General features: G+C 37.0%; 1 protein-coding gene across 10 annotated transcripts in view; it reads left to right on the top strand.

The window, feature by feature from the left end:
* TTC13 (tetratricopeptide repeat domain 13) overlaps nt 1-23,999 on the top strand; it is a 202,629-nt gene that overhangs the window by 58,260 nt on the left and 120,370 nt on the right. For 6 of the 10 annotated variants that reach the window (XM_060192005.1, XM_060192007.1, XM_060192006.1 and 3 more), the window contains 5 exons: nt 8,263-8,328; nt 9,779-9,871; nt 14,484-14,600; nt 15,951-16,061; nt 21,473-21,555. In XM_060192005.1, the coding sequence (XP_060047988.1) occupies nt 8,263-8,328; nt 9,779-9,871; nt 14,484-14,600; nt 15,951-16,061; nt 21,473-21,555 (470 nt within the window). The remainder of the gene's footprint in view (nt 1-8,262; nt 8,329-9,778; nt 9,872-14,483; nt 14,601-15,950; nt 16,062-21,472; nt 21,556-23,999) is intronic. The other 4 variants (XM_060192013.1, XM_060192015.1, XM_060192014.1 and 1 more) reach the window with 1 other exon arrangement.

Consider the following 23,999-nt stretch of genomic DNA (forward strand, 5'->3'; position numbering starts at 1 on the left):
TCTTGTACATTGATTTTTTTTTTAGCCTGACACATTGTTATCTTGCCTAATAATTTCCTGTAGCTTTCTCCTGGATTCTTTAGGTTTATCTATGTATACTGTCATATCATCTGCAAATAGTGAGAGCTTGACTTCTTCCCTTCAAATCTGTATTCCTTTCTCTTGCCTGATTGTTAAGGCAAGAACTTCCAATACTATGTTGAAGAGTAATGGTGATAATGGACAGCCCTGTCTAGTCCCTGATCTAAGGGGGAATACTTTCAGCTTCTGTCCGTTGAGTATGATGTTGGCTGTAGGTTTGCTATATATGGATTCCACTATCTTGAGGAATTTCCCACCTATTCCATTTTTTTGCAGTGTTTTAAGCATGAATGGGTGTTGGATTATGTCAAAGGTTTTCTTTGCATCTATTGAGATCATCGTGGTTTTTGGTTTTGCTTTTATTGATGTGATGGATGATGTTGATTGACTTACATATATTGAACCAGTCTTACCTTCCTGGGATAAATCCCACTTGGTCGTGATGAACAATCTTTTTGATATACTGTTTTATCTGTTTGGCTAGGATCTTGTTCAATATTTTATTTCATTTTATTTTTTCATTATCTTTATTTATTGGATAGAGACAGCCAGAAATCAAGAAGATGATAGAGAGGAAGAGAGACAGAGAGACACCTGTAAGACTGCTTCTCCACTCTCAAAGCTTTCCTCCTGCAGGTGTGTCTGGGGCCTCAAATCTGGGTCTTATCGCTTTATAATTTGTGCACTCAACCAGGTGCACCACCATCCAGTCCCTTGTTCAGTATTTTAGCATCTATGGTCATCAGATACTGGACTGTAGTTTTCCTTTTTTTGTTGTGTCCCTATCTGCTTTTGGTATCAGGGTGATGTTGGCTTCATAGAAGGTGGAAAGGAGTGTTCCTATTTTCGATCTTTTAAAGAGCTTTAAAAGTACAGATATTGGAAACTTATAGCCATACAATCACATATTAAACAAAAAGAAAAAGCTCAAATGAACGACCTTACTGCACACCTCAAGGACTTAGAGGAAGAGGAACAAAGGAACCCTAAAGCAACCAGAAGGACAGAAATCACTAAAATTAGAGCAGAAATAAACAACATCGAAAATAAAAGAACCATACAAAAGATCAATGAAGCCAAATGTTGGTTCTTTGAAAGATTAAACAAAATTGACAAACCCCTAGCCAGACTCACCAAACAAAAAGGAGAGAAGACTCAAATTAATAGAATTGTAAACGATGGAGGAGATATCACAACTGACACCACAGAAATCCAGAGAATCATGTGAAACTTCTATGAAGAACTAAACGCCACCAAGATAGAGAATCTGGAAGAAATGGAACAATTCCAAGAAACCTATGCACTTCCAAAACTGAACCAAGAAGAACTACAAAATCTAAATGCACTAATCACAGACAAAGAGATTGAAACCATTATTAAGAATCTGTCCAACAACAAAAGTCCTGGAACAGATGCCTTCACAAACGAATTCTATAAAACTTTCAGGAAACAGTTAGTATCCATACTTCTTAAACTATTCCATAAGATCAAAGAAACAGGAATACTCCCTTCCACCTTCTATGCCAGCATCACCCTGATACCAAAATCAGAGAGCGACACAACAAAAAAGGAAAACTACAGACCAATATCTCTGATGAACATAGATGCCAAAAAATTAAACAAGATCCTAGCCAACCGGATACAGCAGCATATCAAAAAGATTGTTCATCAAGAAAAAGTGGGATTCATCCGTAAGTCAATCAATGTCATTCACCACATCAATAAAAGCAAAGCCAAAAACCACATAATTATCTCAATAGATGCAGAGAAAGCCTCTGACAAAATCCAACAACCATTCATGCTCAAAACTCTACAAATAATGGGAATAGATGGGAAATTCCTCAAGATAGTGAAGTCTATATATAGCAAACCTACAGCCAACATCATACTCAATGGACAGAAGCTGAAAGCATTCCCCCTCAGATCAGGGACTAGACAGGGCTGTCCACTGTCACCGTTACTCTTCAACATAGTATTGGAAGTTCTTGCCATAGCAATCAGGCAAGAGAAAGAAATCAAAGGAATACAGATTGGAAGGGAAGAAGTCAAGCTCTCACTATTTGCAGATGATATGATAGTATACATAGAAAAACCTAAAGAATCCAGCAGAAAACTACTGGAAGTTATTAGGCAATATAGCAAGGTGTCAGGCTACAAAATCAATGTACAAAAATCAGTGGCATTTCATTATGCAAACACTAAATCTGAAGAAGAAGACATCCAGAAAGCACTCCCATTCACTGTTTCAGCAAAATCAATAAAATACCTAGGAATAAAGCTGACCAAAGAAGTGAAAGACTTATATACTGAAAACTATGAGTCGCTACGCAAGGAAATAGAAACTGATGCCAAGAAATGGAAAGACATTCTATGCTTATGGATTGGAAGAATAAATATCATCAAAATGAATATTCTCCCCAGAGCCATGTACAAATTTAATGCAATACCCATCAAAGTTCCACCAAGCTTCTTTAAGACAATAGAACAAAAACTACAATCATTTATCTGGAAGCTGAAAACACCTAGAATTGCCAAAACCATCTTAAGGGAAAGAAACAGAAATGGAGTCATCACACTCCCAGACCTCACACTTTATTAGAAAGCCATCTTCATCAAAACATCCTGGTACTAGAACAAAAATAGGCACACAGACCAGTGGAACAGAATTGAAAGCCCAGAAATCAATCCCTACACCTATGGACATCTAATCTTTGATATGGGGGCCCAAAGCATTAAATGGAAGACGGAGGCTCTGTTCAATAAATGGTGCTGGGAAAACTGGGTTGAAACATGCAGAAGAATGAAATTGAACCACTTTATCTCACCAGAAACAAAAATCAACTCCAAATGGATCAAAGACCTGGATGTTAGACCAGAAACAATCAAATACTTAGAGGAAAACATTGGTAAAACACTTTCCCACCTACACCTCAAGGATATCTTTGATGAAATAAACCCAATTGCAAGGAAGACTAAAGCAGAAACAAACCAATGGGACTACATCAAATTGAAAATCTTCTGCACATCCAAAGAAACTATTAAACAAACAAAGAGACCCCTCACAGAATGGGAGAAGATCTTCACATGCCATACATCAGACAAGAAGCTAATCACCAAAATATATAAAGAGCTCAGCAAACTTAGCACCAAAAAAGCAAATGACCCCATCCAAAAATGGGCAGAGGATATAAACAAAACATTCACCTCAGAGGAGATCCAAAAGGCTAACAAACATGAAAAACTGCTCTAGGTTATTGATTGTCAGAGAAATGCAAATTAAGACAACACTGAGATACCACCTCACTCCTGTAAGAATGGCATACATCCAAAAGGACAGCAGCAACAAATGCTGGAGAGGTTGTGGGGACAGAGGAATCCTTTTGCATTGCTGGTGGGACTGTAAATTGCTCTCCAGCCTCTGGAGAGCAGTCTGGAGAACTCTCAGAAGGCTAGACATGGACCTTCCATATGATCCAGTAATTCCTCTCCTGGGGTTATACCCCAAGGACTCCATAACACCCAACCAAAAGGATGTGTGTACTCCTATGTTCATAGCAGCACAATTCATAATAGCTAAAACCTGGAAGCAACCCAGGTGCCCAACAACAGATGAGTGGCTGAGAAAGCTGTGGTATATATACACAATGGAATACTATACAGCTATCAAGAACAATGAACCCACCTTCTCTGACCCATCTTGGACAGAGCTAGAAGGAATTATGTTAAGTGAGCTATGACAAAAGATAAAGATGAGTATGGAATGATCCCACTCATCAACAGAAGTTGAGAAAGAAGATCTGAAAGGGAAACTAAAAGCAGGATCTGATTAAATTGAAAGTAGGGTACCAAAGTAAAAACCCTGTGGTGAAGGGTAGACATGTGGCTTCCTGGGATGGTGGGGGGTGGGGTGGGTCGGTGGGATGGGACACAGTCTTTTGGTGGTGGGAATGGTGTTATGTACACTGCTAGTAAAGTATAGTCATATAAATCACTAGTTAATTAATATGAGAGGGGAAAATTAATTCTATGTCTCAAATTTTTAAAACACAGACTGAGTCTTTTTAATATATAGGCTGTGTATTTGATATGTGGACTCTCTCAAATGCCTAGACCAAGGAGATCACAGGCAACCAGTGGCACAGCTATTTACAATTAAGTGGGTACTATACAGCAAACCCTAACAACAGGATTTTTCAAAGTTAACCCAATTAACAAATAATGTGATGATAACATTAACTATCCATTGTCTTTTTGAACCCTAAGACAGCAGGAACCTCACATCTCCACTATAGAGCCTATATTTCCCCCAGTCCTGGAACCTTAGGATCGGCCCACTTTCCCGCATGCCTCTCCCAATCCATATCAAATAATATTGCCTCAGCCGATTGCAACCTAATCAATGCAACGATTGCCACCTCAACATGCTTCACTTCAGACTGTGTCCAGAGACTTCAGCTGTGGAATGACAACCCTTCAGCTTCATTACTCGGGTGAGACCTTTCCTTTCATAGCATTCTCTAATTCCATCCCAGGTGGATCACTTTCTAACGAAGTCCCAAAACCTAGATATAGACCAGGTTCTGTGAGAGAGAGCATATGTTCACACGTATCCATAAACAAGTTTAAAATATATATCTGAAAGCAGAAGTACACTAGAGTTTGCAGTGAGTACCCCCCAACACTTCCTCTCCACTATTCCAGCCTTTGGGTCCATGATTCTTCAACAATTTGTTTGGCTTTGTATGTTAACTCTCTTTTCAGCCACCAGGTTCCAGATGCCATCAGGATGCCGGCCAGGCTTCCCTGGACTGAAGACCCCACCAATGTGTCCTGGAGCTCCACTTCCTCAGAGCCCCTCCCTACTAGGGAAAGAGAGAGGCAGACTGGGAGTATGGACTGACCAGTCAACATCCATGTTCAGCGGGGAAGCAATTACAGAAGCCAGACCTTCCACCTTCTGCAACCCATGACCCTGAAACCATGCTCCCAAGAGGGATAGAGAATGGGAAAGCTATCAGGGGAGGGGATGGAATATGGAGATTAGGTGGTGGCAATTGTCTGGAGTTGTACCCCTTCTACCCTATGGTTTTGTTAATTTATCCTTTCTTAAATAAAAAATAAGTTAAAAAATATATAGATATTCAGGTAGTTATGCAGTGGGTTCAGCGCACATGGTATGAAGTGCAAGGACTGGTGTAATGATCTCATTTTTTGCCCCCGGATCCCCACCTGCAGGGGAGTCGCTTCACAGGCAGTGAAGGAAGTCTGCAGGTGTCTTTCTTTCCCCCTCTCTGTCTTCCCCTCCTCTTTCCATTTCTCTATGTTCTATTTAACAATGATGACAACAATAATAACTACAACAGCAATAAAAACAACAAAGGCAACAAAAGAGAAAATAAATAAATAAAATTTTTAAAAAAATTTATAGTTATTAACTGTTTCCTGAAGGTTTTTTAGAATTCATTTGTAGAACCATCTGGTCTAGGACTTTTGTTCTTGGAAAGATTTTTGATAACTCTTTCAATTTCTTTGTCTGTAATTAATCCACTTAGGTTTTGTAGTTCATCTTGTTTCAGTTTTGGAAGGGTATGTTTCTAGGAATTCTTCTGTTTCTTCCAGATTCTCCACCTTGGTGGCGTATAGTTGTTCGTAAAAGCTTCGCATGATTTTTTGTATTTCTGTGGTGTCTGTTGTGATATCTTCTCTATCGTTTACAATTCTATTTATTTGAGTCTTCTCTCTCTTTTTTAAGTGAGTCTGGCTAGGGGTTTGTCAATCTTGTTTAATTTTTCAAAGAACCACCATTTGGCTTCATTGATCTTTTGTATGGTTCTCTTATCTTCAATGTTTATTTCTGCTCTAATTTTAGTGATTTCCATCCTTCTGGTTGCCTTAGGTTTCCTTTGTTCCTCTTCTGCTAAGTCCTTAAGGTGTGTGGTAAGGTCGTTTATTTGAGCTTTTTCTTGTTCTCTAATGTCTGCTTGTATGGCTATGAGTTAATTTTTTTCCAAGTGAAATTAGAAAGTTCTAACTGTTCATTTGACTTTTTTTTTTTTTTTCGATTTCTTGTGTGTACTGTGAAGCTAATCAGACAGACTAGTGAAAGCACCTATTTGCAAATTGTTATTATATATAGGTCATTGTTTCTAAAATGGTCTCCCTCAACACATAGTGCATGGTGCCTTCTTTATGTTTTGTCTTTTACTCATTATTGAAATCAATGTGCTTTTATTCTGCACTACTGGCAGATATCTCATATTTGAAACTGAGAAGTCTGTGAAGTAAACTGGTCTGTTAAATTACTTAGCAGTGTCCAAGAGTTTTACCCATAGCCTTATAACCAGAGGCTGTTAACTCTTCTTTCTTAAATGTAGTGGGAAGAATTCAGAGAAAAAGAAAGAATTAAAGAGGCTAAAATTATAACACATAAGAGGTATTTCACTCTGTAAATTGGACAGTTCACATCACCAACCTATGCATGGTGTCACTGTCAGAGGAAGCAGAAACTTTGCCCTTGGACCTGCTTGATTTACTGTATGCAAATATAGGTGGCAGAAAAGGCTTGCTTTTTAAATTTTTTTAAAATATTTATTTACTCCCTTTTGTTGCCCTTGTTGTTTTGTTGTTATAGTTATTACTGTTGCTGTTATTGATGTTGTTGTTGTTGGATAGGACAGAGAGAAATGAAGAGAGGAGGGGAAGACAGAGGGGGAGAGAAAAACAACTGAAGACCTGCTTCACCCCCTGTGAAGGGATTCCCCTGCAGGTTGGGTACCGTGGGCTCGAACCGGGATCCTTAAGCCGGTTCTTGCTCTTTGTGCCACCTGCGCTTAACCCGCTGTGCTACTGCCCGACTCCCAAGGCTTGCTTTTTAAATCAGACATTTTAGTATAATTACTGTCTGTATTAGTCCCCAACTAAGGTAGGGATGACATTTCTTGTTTCTCACTGTGCTTATAGTGAGAGGAGTTAATGCCTTTTCAGAATATTTCATGACTATAATAAAGGAGACAAACTAGAGAGAGACTTCACCCTGTCTGTTACTCTTATTGCTTTCCTTCTTTAAGTAAACCAGTCAGAGTTGTTGCGAAGGTTATAATTTAAATTAGATGTCTGTGAAAGAAACTAGCACAGAGATAAAGTTAGTTTTTCTTATTAATTCTTTATGGCAAACCTTATGCATTCTTTCAAACAAGTCTTTTTGTAAATTATCTTTATTGGATAGAGACAGCCAGAAATAAAGAGGATAGGGGAGATAGAGAAGGAGAGAGAAAGAGACACCTGCAACACCATTTGCAAAGCCTTCCCTCTGTAAGCGGGGACCGGGGCTTGAACCTGGGTCCTGGAGCACAGTAACATGTGCGCTCAACCAGATGCGCCACCACCCGGTCCCTCAAACAAGTTTAAGAATATAGAGATTTCAGGAGTCAGGCAGTAGAGCAGCGGGTTAAGCACAGGTGGCGCAAAGCGCAAGGACCTGCATAAGGATCCCCATTCGAGCCCCTGGCTCCCCACCTGCAGGTGAGTTGCTTCACAAGTAGTGAAGCAGGTCTGCAGGTGTCTATCTTTCCGTCCCCCTCTCTGTCTTCCCCTCCTCTCTCCATTTCTCTCTGTCCTATCCAACAATGACGACATCAATAACTACAACAATAAAACAGCAAGGGCAACAAAAGGGAATAAATAATAAATAAATATTTTTTAAAAGAATATAGATATTTCTCTTTGGGCATGATGTACTGAGTTTTAAGTAGTTGTAATAACTAAATAAATAGGGAGTTAGTTGGGCGGTAGCGCAGCGGGTTAAGTGCATGTGTAGCAAAGCGCAAGGACCGGCATTAGAGCCCCAGGCTCGCTGCATGCAGAGGAGTCACTTCACAGGAGGTGAAGCGGGTCTGCGGGTGTCTATCTTTCTCTACCCTTCTGTGTCTTCCCCTCCTTTCTCCATTTCACTCTGTCCTATCCAACAATGACGAGATTAATAACAACAGCAGTAATAACTACAACAATAAAACAAGGGTAACAAAAGGAAATAAATAAATATTATAAAAGGTATTAAAAAATAAAAAATAAGGAAATAAATAAGGAAAGTAGAGCCGTCACTATAACATTTTAGCAGAACCTGGTTTTGTTTTCCTTTGTTTGTTTATAGTTTTTGACGTGTTTTTGTTTTGGTCTGACTAGGAGGAGCCTGATCTGGTTAGTGCAATTTATGGCCGAGGGATAGCCTATGGAAAGAAGGGGCTACATGTGAGTATGGAATAGTTAAATGCCTGCTGTAGTGCCTACGTGACTTGACATGGGCCAGGGTTCCACCAGTAGCACTTACTGTTCATTGCACTCTTATGGGACATGTCACTCCAGTTCCCAAATGAGAAAATATAATGAATTTAATCAATATCAAATAGGTAGAAAGTGCTGGACTGGATTTCAGCCCAGGTATTTTGAAGTCAGTTGTTATCATTCTTGTTCCAAAAGTCCAGCCTTTGCCAACCTAAACTTTATTTTGTGATGAAATGGATGGAAACTAATAAAAGGATGAGTTTGAATTCCTATACCTATATCAATTCCTATAGTCATTGGTAAAAGAGGAGAATAGTAGCACAGTAAGACTTAGAACTTAGCTTCCATTTGTAATTTTTCAAGGAAGAATAGAGTAATAACAGTTCTTTTGTAAAATTAGTAGGTATTTCTTTGTACCTGTACTCAAATTATTGCCCTATTTCTCTGAGGAAGCAAGAGGAAGATTACATATAATAAATATTTTTATGCAAAAAGCACTACATTAAAAAGTATTAAAACAGAATACTTTTATTGAAATTATATAGTAAATAATGCGATTGTCTAGCATACAAATGTAAAAAATTATAGTCCAGAACATTATATGAACATTTTCTAGTTTTAGTGTATATTTAAAAATACTCAAATGAAATTATATTTTGAAGAGAAGTACCGCTTTTGTATCTTTACTGATTAAAAATGTACTGACTGGGTACTGAACTGCTGGAGACATTTTATATAATATTTGTTTTCTTCTAAGACATAAAGGATTAAAAAGTAATTCATACTAGGAAGTGACAAGTACTTAGGAAGGAAACAATGCCATCATTTATTATTGAAGACCATCAATAAATTCCTTAAATTGCCCTAGTAAAGGTCAGAGATAAGCTATTTCTGCCCAATTCTTTTAAAACTTTGTATCTTTAAGACTTGCTTGTACTTTTATTGTAAAAAGTAACATACTTTTATATATTTGTAATATGAAAGTATCATACAAAATTTAAAAATACTAACCTCGAGTGTAGGCTTAGCTGTTTTGATTGATGCTGATTTGGCCCCTTTTTCTCATTGGCCAGCACAGTTTGCCTGCTGATGTCCTTGAATTTTCTTGATACAGTGTTTAAATAGTTTAAACTTAGGAATATTCTACCATCTGTGGCACTTATGATAAATAGCCAGGTCCAATATGCTGTAGGTAGGCTAAATAGCTAGGTCCAATATGCTGTAGGTAGGCTTGACTGGGGTAAATAATTATAATATAGCTTAGTTAATTTGATAAGTCTCTTGTACTAAGGCTAAGTTCATATTTATTTCCAAATAAATAGATCTATGATTACTAATTAATTAGTTTTGTCCGAAAATCATTTCAATTTGGTTTTGAGTAATAGTGTATCTCATACAAAGCTAATGCCTTTTCAAGGACATTAAGAATGCTGAGCTTGCTCTGTTTGAATTGAGCCGAGTAATTACCTTGGAACCAGATCGTCCAGAGGTATTTGAGCAGCGAGCAGAAGTGAGTGTGGTTTTCTTTTTCCCTCTGTCATTACTGGATTAACTGAATCTCAGATTTTGTTGTTGTTGTTTTAACACTTGTAAATTTTAAATTCTTTATGTATTTCATTTTTCTCCATAAGTACTTAATGCTTTTAAACATGGTTGAAATTACTAGAAAATTATGGGCTGAGTGGTACACATGACTTAACATTTAATAGTAATACTTAGTATTAAAACATGTGGTTGTGAAATGTATTGCTATTAATGCTCATTGAAAAAATGTATTTTTTTGATATTTACCACACATGTGACATACCTAGAAAAACTTAACATGATAGTATGGTCAAATATAATTTATAGCCTTTAGAAATATGTATGTATGCCTATATGTGTATTTGTGGCTGCATGCATAGTTTTATTAATTTTTTTATATTAATTCTTATGATATCTACCCATCTACTTAAAAACAAATCAGATAAGAATGGCTATACTCAGATTTTAAAGGAACTTAAGACTTGTAGTTGAGACAGAGGGTAAGATGTAGTAGAAGTACTAGGTAATACTTGTGAGACTATGCAGTGAGTACTTCAAGAGCAGAAAGACATGGCCTACTGGAGTTCTAGAAGAAGTTCACAACAGGGAGAGTTGTTGGGAATATTTTAGACGCCTTATTGAGGAAGTGATAACTTTTGCTCATATCCTACATCTTAGGAGACTAAAGGTATAGATATCCAGATCAGAAAATAAGTATTTTAATGTTTTTGAATGAGATATGCTCATAAAAATATGTTCATAAAAATACTTTATCCTGGTGTCATGTTGTATTTTTTTACTGCACAATAGCCATGTTAAATGCATTAAAACTTACGTGAATATATTCAATATTTGTAAATTGACTTTGCTTGTTCCTTGCATTGTTTCTTCATTTACCCCATTGAGGGAGACATAAGTATTTATTATTTGCCTTTTGTCAAATACCATATCTTATAGGGCTGTTTTAGTAGTAGTAAATTCCTTAGCCATTGTGTGTCTGAAAAATTCATTACTTTTTCTAATGTGATTGACAACCAAGGTTGATAGACTATTCTTGGGTGGATATCTTTTCCATTCACATTATCCTTTTAGTACTTTCTAGCCTTTTGAGTTTTAGTTGAGAAAACAGTTGATAGTTCTATGGTTTTTCCCTAATAATTAATTCTTGGTGCTTTAAAATTTTTTTCTTTATATTTGTTCTTTGATGCTTTAATTACTATGTGCCTTAGTGGGCCTAGTGTTAGATTTATGTAGTTATTATTTTGATTTTAATTTTTGGAGCCATTAAAAATTCCTTGGTCTGAAGTCAGAACTCTCACTTACTGCACCCAAAAAAAGAATTTTGGTCCAAATTCCCAGAGGGATAAACAATAGGAAAGTTTCCAATAGAGTAGATGGGATACAGAACTCTGGTGGTGGGAACCATATGGAGTTATACCCCTACTATCTTACAATCTTATAAATCAATATTAAATCACTAATAAAAAATTCTTGGGTCTGAATGTCTTTCTCTTTCAGTTTAGGAAAGCTCTCAATAAGTTTTTCAATGGGGCCAGGTAGTCAAAGGTGCACTTGGTTAAGCACACACATTATAGTGCACAAGTACCTGGGTTCAGGCCCCTGGTTACCACCTGCATGGGGAAAGCTTTGCGACTGTTGAAGCAGAGCTGCAAGTGTCTCTGTCTTTTTCCCTCTCTGCCTCTCCCTTCCTTTCAATTTTTGGTTGTCTTTATCTAATCTTCTTCTAGCGTTTGCCTCTCTATCCAATAAATAAAGGTGATAAAATATTTTTAAAAGTTCTTCAAGAACGAATTCTGTCCATTTTTCCCCTCATCTTCTGCACCACACAATGCCACATTTCCTCCATTTTGATTCATAACTTTCTTGTAGTATCAGCATTTATTTTAGCTTTGTTGTTACTGGCTGTTTTATTTTTCATTTTTGGATGGTGTCCTGTGCCCTTCCTTTAGCTCACCACTTTAACCTTTGACTTCTGTTTTTCTGCAAGTGTTTCCCTTTGCTGTACTTTTCTTTTTTTTTTTTTTTTAGCTTACCTATTATGTATTTTATCTCTCTGATTTCTCTTATGACTTCTTTCATACTTTCTCTGACCTTGTTGAAGCTTATTTATATTGAATTTTCATTTCAGTTAGCATCCTTAGGATGTTAACTTTGAAGTCTTGGCCCTAGCTTTGAAGTCTTCTTTGGGAATTTTATGTATCTCTATTGAATGTGGGGTTTTCTTCAGACTGCTATCTTTGCTCATTAGTACGTGTGATTTCCTCCCTCTTCCCCACTATTAATCTCCCTGAGAACCAGAGGTAGAAGTCTATGTTTAAGAGAATCTGGGCAATGACTATGGATTCATTGCCATAAATGCTTGCTGAGGTGTAGTATTGAGATTATGCCACTGTACCTCCTCCTTCCTGAAAACCCAGTTTCTCTTTGATAACTCTATTTCTGCACTGTCTTCATTTAACTTTGCTTGTTAAAGTTAGAGCTTGGGTAGTCATTAGAATTTTGAGGTTGTAGCTGCATGACAAATGCTAGCAAAAGATTTTAGCTGATTTTGTACTGTAAATTGTACTTGGTTCTGTTCCTGGGTTCTGTTACTGGAAATTAAATTCCAGTGTGGCTGTCAGAAGATGCTGCGGTCATTGGAAAGACTGGCACTGCAATTTCCCAAAGAGGTTTATAGCTTTTACTTCCCATTTCCCTCTATTGTTAAGTTGTAGCTACAAAATTGTGTTGGGATAGAGGTGCTAGATTTCATTTCAGCTTGTTCCCTATCTGATTACAGTTATGCATCTTGTTTTGTTACTGCTGCCTCAATGCTGAGTTTTTCTTTCTTTTTTTTATATTTATTTATATTTATTTTTCTCTTTTTGTTGTCCTTTTTTTTGTTGGTGTAGTTATTTTTGTTGTTGATGGATAGGACAGAGAGGAGGGGGGGGAGAGAAAGACACCTGCTTCACCACCGGTGAAGCGACTCCCCTGCAGGTGGGGAGCCTGGGGCTCGAACCAGGGATCCTTATGCCGGTCTTTGTGCTTTGTGCCACATGCGCTTAACCTGCTGCACTACCGCTGGATTCCCATATGAAGCTTGTTTCATATGTAGGTTTTTCATGTATGTTGTGACTTTGTTGTTACAGAAGTGAAGAAAAACAACTCTTCTATTTGGCTCTCTTGGCCCTGCCTCTCCTATGATTCATATTACTTGCCTGAATCACCTGTCTTATGGTAGTTTTACAGAAGTCCAATCAGTAAAAATTTAATAGAAATGAAGAAATTAAATCCAATTTAGAAAATGTGTTCAGGGTAAAATGCTTGGGCTGGGGAGATAGCATAATAGTTATGCAAAACAGCTTTCATGCCTGGGGAACCAAAGTCCCAGGTTCAATTCTTGCCACCACCATAAGCCAGAGCTGATTAATGCTCTGGTGAAAAACAAACCAAAAAATAAATAAATAAACACATAAATCAAGATAAAATGCTTGTGCTTGATTTTATGAATACTGATAATTTTCTTGTGTCTTTGTGCTATAATTTTAATATACTGTTTTCTGTATAGTAATGCTTCCTGAACATAATTGATAACTGACTAAAAAGAGATTTTTAAACAGCCTTTTTCTCCTACTTTACCTATAATAATTGGTAACTTAAGAGTTGTTACCAAAAATGACTTTTAAATACTTCACGTCTGAACAAAGTCACTCTTTTTTTCTTTTTTTTTTTTTTGTGATTAACAGTGGGTTACAATATTTTAAGATTACAATGTATAGCTCCATAAAACACTCACCACCAAAGTTCTGTGTCTCCACCAACCCATCAAAGTTTTCACAAGTCTTAGAAACAGTTTTCTTGTTTGTGTGTTGATTCTTTTTTTTCTTCTTCAAGTTCTTGTGTATGGTCCCACATATGAGTGAAACCATCTGGTTTCATCTATTACTTCACTAAACATAATCACCTCTACTTCCATACATTTTGTTCCAGAGGATACAATATCATCTTTTTTTGATTGCAGAGTAGTATTCCATGGAACATATGTCCCATAACTTTTTTAACCAGTCATCTGCTAATGGGCATTTAGGCTACTTCCAGTCTTTGGCTATTGTGAATAATGCAGCTATGAACATAGGAGTGCATATATCCCTTTGAATTTCATTGACTTAATTATACCATCAGACTTAGCTGAAGACCATGGAGAACTCAAGTGTGTGTGCAACAGATTCTGTTTTAATGACTCAAAATTATCTTTTAGATTATTTTAGACAAGCCAAGTTTTGATTTGAAAGATAAATAGTAACTTGAAGAAAAAAATGGCCACATTTCAAGATAAACTTTATATTTTATAATCCCAAACATGAAATGACAAATAGGTTGCTGTAGTCATAGTTTTTCAACTTTCTCTTGGGTGGACAACGGTCAGTGGTCTCTCAGCTTCTTGATGCTGAACCTGTGAGGTCAAGGGTTCTAGTCTGCCAAGAGTTGTACTGTGCTTTGCGGTGAATTGGAATTAAAAAGTCAAAGGTATTTACAATTTGTGGCTTGATCATTGAGGGTTTTCTTTCCTAACTACATTTTTTTTGGGTTTATAGATTCTGTCTCCTCTGGGACGAATTAATGAAGCAGTGAATGATCTCACTAAAGCTATTCAGCTTCAACCCTCAGCACGGCTGTACAGGCACCGGGGAACGTTGTATTTCATATCAGAGGTGAATTGTTTTTGCCTTAGATAGTTCCTTTCATAGGACTAATGATTCTCCTTTCCTTGCTATTTAAAAAAGATATTTGATAGATTTGAGTTTGGACTGTATGTTAATATTAAGTATAAAGAACACATTCTCTTGCTTGAGCAGTTAACAGTAATTAATTTTGGATCCAGGAGAGTGGGGGGAAGGAGGGAAGAAGAGGCAATGAAAGAAGCAGAGAAGCAGAAGCAACAAACTTCAGACTTTGATTTGTGAATTTTAATTTAACCTTTCTTTCAAATGTCGGCATGGAAGCAGATATGTATGTTATCTGTGTAATTATTTTTATTTTTAAAATTGACTTTGATAAAAGATGGTGGGGGTGAGATTAGAGAGAAGGAGCAACACCCACATCAATGCTCCACCACTCATTAAGCTTCCTTCCTACAGGTGAGGACCGAAGGCTTGAACCTTGGTCCTCACATATGGTAATGTATGTGCTCTACCAGATGAACCACCAACCTGCCCCTAGAATTATTAAATTTAAAGGTACAATTTAAATTTCTTTGGCTATCACAACCCAAGAACCATAACCTGGACTATGTTTTCCTAGTCTTTAACCCAAATCTAACTAGGTTATCTTTTATCATCATGGTGGCATTTATTATTACCACAGCTATTTTTTATGGTTTATATTAAGTTTCTACTGAAACAGGAAGTAGATCTTAAAAATCACAGCATGCACATGTGGCACAAAGCTCAAGGACCGGTGTAAGGATCCCAGTTCAAGCCCCCAGCTCCCCACCTGCAGGGATGTCGCTTCACAGGTGGTGAAGCAGGTCTGCAGGTGTCTATCTTTCTCTCTCTCCCTCTGTTTTCCCCTCCTTTCTCCATTTCTCTCTGTCCTATCCAATAACAATAATAACTACAACAATAAAAGAACACAGGCAACAAAAGGGAATAAATAATAAATAAAAATTAAATAAATAAATAATAAAAAATTAATAAATGTTTTTTAAAAAATCACAACATAACACATTTTCAAGTTGATCTACAGTAATGCTTGAGGAATACTCATTATCATTAAAAGGCTTGCCAGCAGAGAATTTTGAAAATTTCTCTTAAGATTATGACTTCCATGATAGTTATATTTGTAGTTAAGTCAATGTGCTTAAACTAACCTTTGTGAGTTTTCCCCATCATTTTCCTAAGGAAATCAGTTAAGTCAACAAGCAGTATAATCATTCAGCTAATATTTATAGTGATGAAATATTTTCTTTAAAAAAGCATAAAATGAATTGACATTTTTTCTTATAAAGTAGGAAATGTCCAGACATCTAATGAACACTGTTTTTTCCACTCTCCTTTTTATAGGACTATGCAACAGCCCATGAAGACTTTCAGCAGTCCTTAGAACTGAACAAAAACCAGCCTATAGCTATGCTATACAAAGGTTTAACTTTCTTTCACAGAGGACTTTTGAAGGTGAAAGTGTTGTATACAGTACAATGACTCTGCTTTTCTTTAGTGGGTGGAAAGAATTTATTGGGGTTTAGCTTGGCATATCTTAAAATGATGTTTCCAGTATCCATCTAATCAGTTCATTTAAGAAAGTAAGTTAAATCAACATATATATTGAGCTCCTGCTATTTGTTAAGCACTTGGAAGAAGGTGCAGAAGAAGAGAGGATAAATGTTAAATGGAGCAATGAAACTTTATACTTTTAAAGCATACAATTTACATGTTTTTCTACATATGTTTTATCATATGGCAATTACACTAAAGAAAGTAATATTTTAGAGTAAATAGAGTGCTTTGGAAACACTAAGATCTTGATTGATTTATTATGGAGTTAAGAGAAAGTTCTGGAGAGCAATTTTATTTCATCTTGGAACACTGAAGGTGGAATAGGACTGGGTGGAGGAAAAAAGGCAAACTAGACAGAGGAAAACTTGAGTTATGACATAGAAATTTGGGGATTCTGCCACTTCCTGTGGTAACAAACAATGGAGTTTGAGCATGAGAGAAATGGGGCTGGAAAATTGGTTGTAGGAAAGTCCTATAATAACTAAGATTACTATGCTAAGTGTTTTGACTTTATAGGCCCAGATGAGCTATAAATCTGAATTTGGGAGAAAAATATGTTGTTGAAGTCAATTTTTTTCACTTTGGGAATGGATTCTAACATGATAGTGGCTGAGTTGATACTGCCAGCATTCCAAGTTGATTCAATTCTTCTGGGATCTGTAGGTGCAGGCCAGCAGACATTTCTGTAACTGATTGTATTATAGCATCACTTGAAGACTGAGAGGAAAATGGGAAAGCCTTGTATAAGCTGACTCAAAAGTGTGGGATACAAGTGTCAACTGTATCCTGTTTCTTCTTGCACTGGCCTTTGATTCTACATACTTTGAAAGTGTGTTAAGAATGTATTGTGCAACAGGCTTATGTTAGGAATGAGGGAGTCTGAAACATGACTGAGTCTCTCATTCTGACTTCCTGAGTTCTCAAAACCTGACACTTGGTAAGTGCACTAATACACTACATGTCAAAACTGCTTGACTGAAGACAGACTGGCCCAAAAGCCAAATATAATCAGCCTATGTAGATGAAAAAAAAAAAGACTTGTTTTGACTAGGTGATTATGAGAGTTTTCATGAAGAAGACGTACTTAACGTGAACTTCGAAAGCTCTGAAAAATTTCAGTAGCATGTGACATAGGAGTGGGCTTTGATATGAAAAAATCATTTTGTTATTTAAATCAGTTCTGAGCATTATACATACAGGAAAGGTAGGTAAGTATTTACCTTTAAAAAGGCTGAATGCTGAAATTCTTAGTATTGTAGTGCCTTTTCACTTAGTAGGTGCTCAATATGCATTAGTAGAATACATGAATTTCAGGGACAGAATATTGAATTTGGAGTTGGTAAGCCTTGGTTTAAACACTCTGAAGCTTATTAACTGCATTACAGGATGTTACTTAAACTTTTTCAACCTCTCCTTCCACATCTATCAATTAGAGATAATTCTAACTCTTTAACTCTTGAAGTGATTATGAGCATCAAGTAAAGCAATGTGCATGAAAAAGTACTTTGTAACTTGTGCACATGAATTAGGTATAAATTTACTATGAATTTACATGTGAAATTTAGCTTCATAGACTCTTTAAAAAATTGAGTTTCAACAACTGTATGGTAAACCATCAACCCCAGAGTAAAGTGATTTAAACAAAAACCTTCCAACCACTAAAAGCAAACCAAAAGCAATTTCACAGATATTTTTCATATACCTCATATTTTTCTTTCAGAGTACATAGAGGTAGTCTTAACAGGGACTCTCTTTTTTTAGTTCAGACTGGCAGACATATTCTTTGAGCATAATTATTTAAATGTATTTTGAATAGCTGCCAGACTGACTTTTCCAATTTATTTTGTATCTGCCTTCACGTTCTGTCATCTTCTCTTGGATGTTTTGAATTAGAAAATTCTAAATAGTTATACTATATTCATTTTCAGTCTCTTGACTAACTCATGAAGAAGAAGAAAAAAAAATTGAAATACCATCTATTAGAAATAAAAGGTTGGGATGGGGGCAGATAGCATAATGGCTATACAAAGAGACTCTCATGCCTCAGGCTCCAAAGTCCCAGGCTCAGTCCACCGCACCACTGTCAGCCAGAGCTGAGTGGTGCTCTGGTTTAGGGAGAGAGAGAGAGAGTGAGAGAGAGAGAGAAAAAGTTAAAAGTTAAATATATATTTAAATACAGATGATTTTTACTTTTAGCTTTTTTTTTTTTTTTACTGTATAAATGCAGATAGGACTCTGCCATTTAGGAATGATAATTTTTCTGTACTAGATACTGACTACAAACTTTACAAAGGCAAAAATTTCTGTTAGGTTTATTCTAAATCTGTGGGCTAAGAATTAGAACCCCCACAGTGAACCAGTCTTCCCAAAGTATTTGGTCCTTTCTCTTTTTCACCATGCTCTTAAACACAGCACCAACATGTATAATAGATGGGAACTTTTTCTTTGCGTTTTTATAGATCCGCTGTCTGAGGAGGTCAGAGTGTTTGCGTATTGTCTCATGCATCCCAACGGCATTCCCATGAAGTATAAAAGGAGCAGAGGGTGTCTCAGTTACACAGATTGGAACACTGAGTCAGTGGTGAAATGCCTTAATTAAATTAATGATCTTAGTTCAGATATCTGTTTCTCTTGTTAACTGTAGAGAAAGTATTAAATGTGGGCTGATGAATTTGAGCTATCTTTTTATCCTAAAGGTGGTCTCTTCAGGTCAGTAGCAATTTAGAAATTAACTAAGTGGGTGATTGCTTATTTACTTCATGGTATAATACTTAAAAAATATAATAGGCAATACAAATTTTACAGCTGTTCAATAGATAATTTTTTTCTACGAAAAAAAAACAGCAAAAGGTTTTCTGTTGAATTCTATGTTGGGTATTTTAAAACATGAGCATTATGAGCACATATTTTTGTTAGCCTTTATTTTGAGAGTTATTAAGATTCTTCTTTTAGTTACAATGAGCAGCCCCTGCAGGTGGTTCTCCACCAACTAATAAGGAAGATGGCAATTTAAAGTGGTGGTGATTGCAATTGTTTCACAAATGAATTCAGGATCAGTTCACATGCTTACAGATTGATTTATTTGAATGTAGTTTCTTTGTTCCCCATGGCTTAAAATCTTGATTCTGCAAGTCCCCTCTGGCATAATGAGGTGGAAAGCTGTGCAGTGATTAGTCAGGAACCCTGAAACCAAAGGCTCTTAAAGCTGAAGAGAAATCAGACTTTGAAGAACTGTGGCATCCAAGCATGCTGTAAGTGCAGTGGGCAGCAGATGTCTTCCAGACATCTCCCCTAAGACGTCCACAAACACTCCAGACTTAACAAACTCAACTAAACTCATGACCTCCTCCCACCAAGCCCTGCAGAAACTTTTCTCCTTTACCTCTTCATGTTGTTTAATGCTCTCAATGTCTGTATAGGCTCTTCAACTTAAAAGCTTTCTACTCTTCTCTCTCATGCCCTGTGCCCTAGCTGCTGCCCAGTAATACAATTCTGTCTTGATTTTCCATTTAAGTGAATTAAATTTGTTCCTTTTTTTCTTAACTCAGAATGTACACTGTCTGAATTTAAGCTTTCATTATCTCTTGCTTGGACTATTGCAGTCACCTCCTAATTCCTCTCTCTATTTTGTCTTCTTTGTTAGTGGTTAGGGGTAATCATCTCTAAAGAGTGAATTTTGTGAAGCCCTATACCTACCTGCAGCTCCCTAGTCCTTCTAATCAGTTGCAGATCATGGCTGAATCCCTTGCTCTCTAGCCACCATTTACCACACATCTTAATTTCCCATCTCCCCCTTTACTTAACTTTACCCCATGCAGCCTGCACTCCTGTAACTCCACATTTACCTCTGTTTCTCAGTACTCTGTGCTACTGTGAGGTACCATTTCTCTTTCATAAGATTCCCTTTTTACCAGATTCCTTCTCATTCTCTCACTACTCAGCTTAGTTGTCACTGTCTCTAAGAAACCTGTTCTGATATCCCCAAACTCAGTTGTTTCTTTTTTATTCCCATAGACATTTGCTTGCATCTTTATTGTAGCACTTAGTTTCTAGTATAATAAACTGATTATAAATAATTGGCTTTCTAACTATAATATGAGTTCTTAAAGGACAGAGTAATGACTTGCTCATCTTTGTGCTTCTTATGCTTCAGACTGCCTCTGGCACATAGTAGGCACTCGGTATATGTTTGTTGAATTAAAAATAGAGTTGTAAAATCCCTAAAAGATCAAGCTAGCCCATAAAAGGAAATCTAATTTTGAGTGCCCATTAACATTTTTTAAATGATAAGATTTATCTGTTCCTAACTTTCTACGAAATAGATGTTCAGTTAGACTGCTTAATAGAATTTACTCCATTGTTGGCTTTGAAGAGAAAGTCAGAAAGTGAGAAGCAGGGAATAAATTCCTTTTTGAATAAAAAATTTGGGTTATATTTCTTTTGCAAAACTGTTTGTGTGCTTTCCAAATCATTAAATATTTATTGAGTGCCTACCATGTGCAAGACATACGACATGTGCAGTAGTTTCTCACTGAATGATCTATCACAGAAGATTTGAAGTAACATCTTCCTCATTAAAGCTACTAGTGTTTAAGATACTCTGTAGACATTAAGCTAGATGTCTTTTCCTTGAGAAATGTGTGAAATGTCTTCATAATTTCTATTACAGTGAATAATCAAGTCAATGAAAGTATATTCAATACCAGTTTAAGCCTGAATGTTGACTCTTAAACAAAATAGTATATTTTCTTAAAAGTTCTGAATGCTTATGTGTCTCTGAGGGCTCCTGAAAAGCATAGTGCCTCTGCAGAATTCTAACTCCTTTAGCTGCAGATCAGGGATTGTACTGCCAGAACTATGCCAAAGTGCTCTCAACATTAAGGTTTCTGCTGTGTTTTGCTTTATATTTCAATTTCCTTATAGACTGTAGAAATTTTTAAAATTTCTTTTATTGATGGTTTTAGTTACTACTAGTTATAATTATTTTGAATTATTTCATACAATGGTTTGTTTTTGTTTCACAGTGACTTTGTAAAATAATATTAAGACAGTATCATTAGTACTCAAAGTCCTAATAAAACAGGAAAATTTTTTCCCATTTTGAAAGAGAGAAATGTTTTTAATAATAGCTATGTTGTTATTAAAATTAAATCAACTTGCTTCATAGTTTATTTTACTTAACACTCTGATTTCCTTTTAGGTTCTATTTTTAAAAATGAAAATTATTCAAAAACCTATTTAATTTATTTAAATTAAATTCAATTTTAGTGGTTATGCAAATGAAATGATTTTCTTTGTAATTTTTGCAGGAAGCCATTGAATCCTTCAAAGAAGCTTTGAAACAGAAAGTTGATTTTATTGATGCATATAAAAGTCTGGGGCAGGCTTATAGGTATGTAGAGCTATTCTGAAATAACTTAATTTTTTTTTACTCTGTGGAAAAGGAGTGTCGGTATCATAGCATGATAGAAATGGATCATGATTTAGGAGTTAAGAGAACTGGTTCTAGTTTGGGGTTGCTCTTTTTTTAAAAAAATTTTTTATTTAAGAAAGGATTAATGAACAAAAACATAAGGTAGGAGGGGTACAACTCCACACAATTCCCACTACCCAATCCCCATAACCCACCCCCTCCCCTGATAGCTTTCCCATTCTCTAGCCCTCTGGGAGCATGGACCCAGGGTCGTTGAGGGATGCAGAAGGTAGAAGGTCTGGCTTCTGTAATTGCTTCCCCGCTGAACATGGGCGTTGACTGGTCGGTCCATACTCCCAGTCTGCCTCTCTCTTTCCCTAGTAAGGTGTGTCTCTGGGGAAGCTGAGCTCCAGGACACATTGGTGGGGTCTTCAATCCAGGGAAGCCTGGCCAGCATCCTGGTGGCATCTGGAACCTGGTGATTGAAAAGAGAGTTAACATATGAAGCCAAACAATTTGTTAAGCAATCATGGATCCCAAGCTTGGAATAGTGGAGAGGAAGTGTTAGGGAGGTACTCACTGCAAACTCTAGTGTACTTCTGCTTTCAGGTATATATTTTGCAGTAGTTTATGGATACGTGTGCACATAAGCCCTCTCTCACAGAACCTGGTGTATATCTAGGTTATGGGACTTTGTTAGAAAGTGAACTACCTGAGATGAAATTAGAGTGTACTATAAAAGGAAAGGTCTCACCCAAGTAATGAAGCTGAAGGGTTGTCATTCCACACGTGAAGTCTCTGGACACAGTCTGAGGTGAAGCATGTTGAGGTGGCAATCGTTGCGTTGGTTAGGTTGTGATCGGCGGATGCACTATTATTTGGTTTGGATTGGGAGATGCATACGGGAAAGTGGGCCCTATCCAAGGGTTCCAGGACTGGGGGAAGTAGGGGCTCTATAGTGGAGATGTGAGGTTCCTGCTGTCTTAGGGTTCAAAAAGACAATCGATAGTTAATGTTATCATCACATTATTTGTTAATTGGGTTAACTTTGAAAAGTCCCTTTGTTATGGTTTGCTGTACAGTATCCAGTATCTTGTATATAGCTGTGCTATTGGAAGCTTCTAAACTACTTGGTCTAGGCATTTGAGAGAGTCCGCATATCAAATACATAGCCTATATATTAAAAAGATTCAGTTTGTCTTTTGAGACACTTTGAGACATACAATTTATTTTCCCCCTCTCATATTAATTAACTACTGATTTATATGTCTACATTTTGCTAGGAGTGTACATAAACACCATTCCCACCACCAAAGGACTGTGACCCATCCCTCCCGCCCACTCCCACCCCCCACTGGCCCAGGAAGCTGCATGTCTACCCCTCACCACAGGGTTTTTACTTTGGTGCCCTACTTACAATTTGATCAGGTCCTGCTTTTAGTTTCCCTTTCAGATCTTCTTAGTCAGCTTCTGTTGATGAGTGGGATCATCCCATACTCATCTTTATCTTTCTTACTTAGTTCACTTAACATAATTCCTTCTAGCTCTGTCCAAGATGGGTCAGAGAAGGTGGGTTCATTGTTCTTGATAGCTGCATAGTATTCCATTGTGTATATATACCACAGGTTTCTCAGCCACTCATCTGTTGTTGGGCACCTGGGTTGCTTCCAGGTTTTAGCTACTATGAATTGTGCTGCTATGAACATAGGAGTACACACATCCTTTTGGTTGGGTGTTATGGAGTCCTTGGGGTATAACCCCAGGAGAGGAATTACTGGATCATATGGAAGGTCCATGTCTAGCCTTCTGAGAGTTTTCCAGACTGCTCTCCACAGAGGCTGGACCAATTTACATTCCCACAAGCAATGTAAAAGGGTTCCTCTGTCCCCACATCCTCTCCAGCATTTGTTGCTGCTGTCCTTTTGGATGTATGCCATTCTTACAGGAGTGAGGTGGTATCTTAGTGTTGTCTTAATTTGCATTTCTCTGACAATCAGTGACCTAGAGCAGTTTTGCATATGTTTGTTAGCCTTTTGGAACTCCTCTGAGGTGAATGTTTTGTTCATATCCTCTGCCCATTTTTGGATGGGGTCATTTGCTTTTTTGGTGCTAAGTTTGCTGAGCTCTTTATATATTTTGGTGATTAGTTTCTTGTCTAATGTCTGGTATGTGACGATCTCCCATTCTGTGAGGGGTCTCTCTGTTTGTTTAATAGTTTCTTTGAATGTGCAGAAGCTTTTCAACTCCATTGGTTTGTTTCTGCTTTAGTCTTCCTTGCAATTGGGTTTGATTCATCAAAGATGTCCTTGAGGTGTATGTGGGAAAGTGTTTTACCAATGTTTTCCTCTAAGTATTTGATTGTTTCTGGTCTGACATCTAGGTCTTTGATCCATTTGGAGTTGATTTTTGTTTCTGGTGAGATA

The sequence above is a fragment of the Erinaceus europaeus genome, chromosome 6 (assembly GCF_950295315.1).
Source record: "Erinaceus europaeus chromosome 6, mEriEur2.1, whole genome shotgun sequence".
Taxonomy (NCBI): domain Eukaryota; kingdom Metazoa; phylum Chordata; class Mammalia; order Eulipotyphla; family Erinaceidae; genus Erinaceus; species Erinaceus europaeus.